This window comes from Rhincodon typus, chromosome 21 (assembly GCF_021869965.1).
Source record: "Rhincodon typus isolate 14 chromosome 21, sRhiTyp1.1, whole genome shotgun sequence".
Taxonomy (NCBI): Eukaryota; Metazoa; Chordata; class Chondrichthyes; order Orectolobiformes; family Rhincodontidae; genus Rhincodon; species Rhincodon typus.
Genome location: NC_063352.1, coordinates 13,304,870 through 13,308,415, shown reverse-complemented (window position 1 = coordinate 13,308,415; position 3,546 = coordinate 13,304,870). Strand labels below are relative to the sequence as shown.

Genomic DNA, 3,546 nt, shown 5'->3' with positions numbered 1-3,546 from the left:
AGGGTCTAGGCCCGAAACTTCAGCCTTTTTGCTCCTATGATGCTGCTTGGCCTGCTGTGTTCATCCAGCTCTGCACCTTGTTGTCTCGGATTCTCCAGCATCTGCAGTTCCTACTACCACTTGTTGTATAATAGCATTTTTTTTGAAAATGGACTAATTTTCAGTCAGTTAAAAAATACTGACAATAATTAAAATAAGAGCCGTTGGGAAGGATAACAATTTGTTCAAATTGGATATCAATAAGTAAAAAGTTAATCCAATAAGCAACCCAGGTCAACCAAACACCTAATGTCATCCAGTTGATTGCATTTCATTGTTAAGGTAGGTTCTCCTCCTGGCCAGTTTTTTTTCTATTAAGTCACATAATCTTATGCCAAAACCTTAAATGAAAGAAAAATACATTTGATGAAAAATGTTTAACTTGCCACCAAATTTCTAATTTCCAAACAAAGAAAATCACAAAGCAAGAAAGAAAATGATAATGCTCCAAAGGGTATCTCAAACTTTCAAACTGTTCCTAAGAAACACAGATCCTCAAAAATGTCATAACTGTCAATGAAAACATCATTCTTTGTATCCAAATTAAACACTAGTTGCACACAAAAAGTAACACATCTTACCTGACAGAGGTCAGCATGAACTGAGGTAAGTTGGTTTGTATTCATCTGCATCTTGTCAATGGCCTGTTTTAGAATGCTAATGCCTCTCAGTGGCTTTAAAAAAAATACAAATTTTAAATCAAATATCACTTTTTTTTTTCCTCTAATACATTAAATACAAAAGCAAAGTCTTCCCCTGAACCAGTACCACTGGCATGAATACCTTACATTAAGCACTATAAAGTCTTTCATAGGTCCCATGCACCACATTATGAAAGTGATAACTTGGCACAGAACTACTAAATCATGCAAAAACTTTTCAATACATCTAATATTGAAACCATCTATATGTCAATGTTGTGTGTATGAAGTGGCATTTGTTGATAATCTACCTTACCATATAAAAGCACCTATAATTGATTTTCTTGGGTAACCAGAGTTTCAACACCAAATCATCCATCCTTAATCAGAGTGAAGTTTGAAATGATGTATTTCTTGAAATAGTACGTGGAATGCGTACTGACACTGTTAATGTTCTTACACTTAATGCAATTACTGCACTTCCAAATACATGAATATCAAAAATATCCAAGTACTTAGTTTGAAATTCATTCATCAGACTGGGTATTGAGTACAAGAGTTGGCAGGTCATGTTACAGTTGTATAGGACTTTGGTTTGACCACATTTGGAATACTGCGTACAGTTCTGGTCGCCACATTACCAAAAGGATGTGGATGCTTTGAAGAGGGTGCAGAGGAGGTTCACCAGGATGTTGCCTGGTATGGAGGGCGCTAGCTATGAAGAGAGGTTGAGTAGATTAGGATTATTTACATTAGAAAGACGGAGGTTGAGGGGGGACCTGATTCAGGTCTACAAAATCATGATAGGTATAGACAGGGTGGATAGCAAGAAGCTTTTTCCCCCAGAGTGGGGGGCTCAAATACTAGGGGTCATGATTTCAAGGTGAGAGGGGAATAGTTTAAGGGAGATATGCGTGGAAAGTTCTTTACGCAGAGGGTGGTGGGTGCCTGGAACGCATTGCTGGCAGAGGCGGGCACGATAGCATCACTTAAGACGCATCTAGACAAATACACGAATGGGCAGGGAGCAGAGGGATACAGATCCTTGGAAAATAGGCGACAGGTTTAGACAGAGGATCTGGATCGGCGCAGGCTTGGAGGGCCGAAGGGCCTGTTTCTGTGCCGTAATTTTCTTTGTACTTTGAAATTGTTTTTAATTATCGGAAATTAGAACCATTTATTTTTGATTTTTTCCCTGCTTGCTATTTCTCAACATCAACATCGTGCACTATTTCCATAAAGAAGAGCAGCCTATCGACTTGCAACAACCTCTGCCAATGCTCTCTTCATCAAGCTGCATAAGTATGTACGTGTACGTATGTCCCTCACCTCTCCAATCTATGCCTAAAGACAACTTCAATTTTTTGACTTGTAATAATATTAGAACACATGATTTAATGATTAGCCGAGTAATAGTTTCATAACAATTCTTTCATCCAAATATTCACAGTAATATTTTATTCGTATACAGATAATGTGTAAGAATTAAATGTGAAATATTATGAATGTTTACCTGTTTTCTTTCTACTAAAGCATTTGTCAACTGATGGCAAAGGCTGGCAACTACAGAAAGATGAAAATATAAACACAATCAGTGCTAAAAATATATTTCAGCAAATTGAAAAGTGATTGTAAATGTGGAAAGCACATTATAGAAGAGGTACTTACAGGTATCTGTTGCATATCTGATGTGTTCACCATTGCAAGTGCTAATAAAAAGTTGAACTTGGGAGAATAAGGTCTCAAAATCTGGGATACTGGGCATAGAAAATTTCACATACCTGCACAAGAAAAAGTTTAAAAGTAATAGACTTAAAAATTTCAACTTGCTTTGGTAATATATCAAAATAATATTATCTTTCTTGGACCTAGAAACATTAAAACAGAAAACAACTCCAAACATATCAATTTTTAAAACTGCAAATTATGTAAATATTAAGATTCTCATCTAATTCATTTACTTATACTTCTGATCCTTAAGATTCTAACGTACTTCAAAGACAACTTCTACAGCAACCTCTCCACCCAAATATGTGGGTTCTGCAACACATCTATACAGAATTTCAGATTATTTCAATACAAGAAGTATTAGCAGTGTACATTGAGACAGTGTCTGCAAATCTAGAGAATATTAGTAACCTCAACAGTATGTCTCTACCTCCAAAGTATATAACTGAAATTATTAATTCAGGCCTAAATGTTAAGTGTATGTCATTTTAAGTCAGTTTGGTTCTACAGAGCAGTACTGTTGCGAGTTAGAATACTCCATTTAAAATTTTTCTGCATCTCAAAAAATATTTCCATAGACAGATCTACACCTTTCACAAAGTACAACATGAGCATGTGTGTATAGGAATTTCAAAGCATCCCTTGAAGAAATTATTGACCAGCTTCTTTCTTTTATATTTCTTGCTGGCTTCTACTTTAAACACTACACTTCAAGGGACAATTAGCATCAATAGCAACAGAAACCAATTAATTAAAGAGAGTAATTTACAAAAGCAACACATTCTTTAAGTAAATAACATTCAAAAATTTAGTGGATATGAAGCCACTTCCATTCACAGGTACCTTTTCCCAAAAAAAAAAAATCATCATTGCTAGCTATAGAGTAATAGTTTGTGTAGCTAGGACAATGGCTAACTAGTACATTAAAAGTGTCGATTCCCATTTCCACAAACTTCTTCAAAAGCACAACTTACCTTTTGGAAATTAAATCTGTGGTTGACACTCACTTGGATAATGAAAATTTAGCCTTACGACTACAACACAAATGCATGTCAATGGCCAACTACAGAGTTTCACCAGAGCCATCCAAGTTTGGACTATCACAGGCAGATTAACTTGTGGTTTAATAACTTGGTGA

At 35.7% G+C, this 3,546-nt stretch overlaps 1 protein-coding gene across 1 annotated transcript in view; it reads right to left on the bottom strand.

Annotated features, from left to right (window-relative positions):
• The window catches only part of cops3 (COP9 signalosome subunit 3), a 13,382-nt gene extending 10,925 nt beyond the window's left edge, over positions 1 to 2,457 (bottom strand). Inside the window, exons 1-3 of the mRNA XM_048609838.1 lie at positions 2,349 to 2,457; positions 2,194 to 2,243; positions 621 to 713 (exon numbers count right to left, since the gene is read on the bottom strand). Coding sequence (XP_048465795.1) covers positions 621 to 713; positions 2,194 to 2,243; positions 2,349 to 2,445 — 240 coding nt within the window. The 5' untranslated portion in view covers positions 2,446 to 2,457. The remainder of the gene's footprint in view (positions 1 to 620; positions 714 to 2,193; positions 2,244 to 2,348) is intronic.
• Positions 2,458 to 3,546: the final 1,089 nt, after the last annotated feature.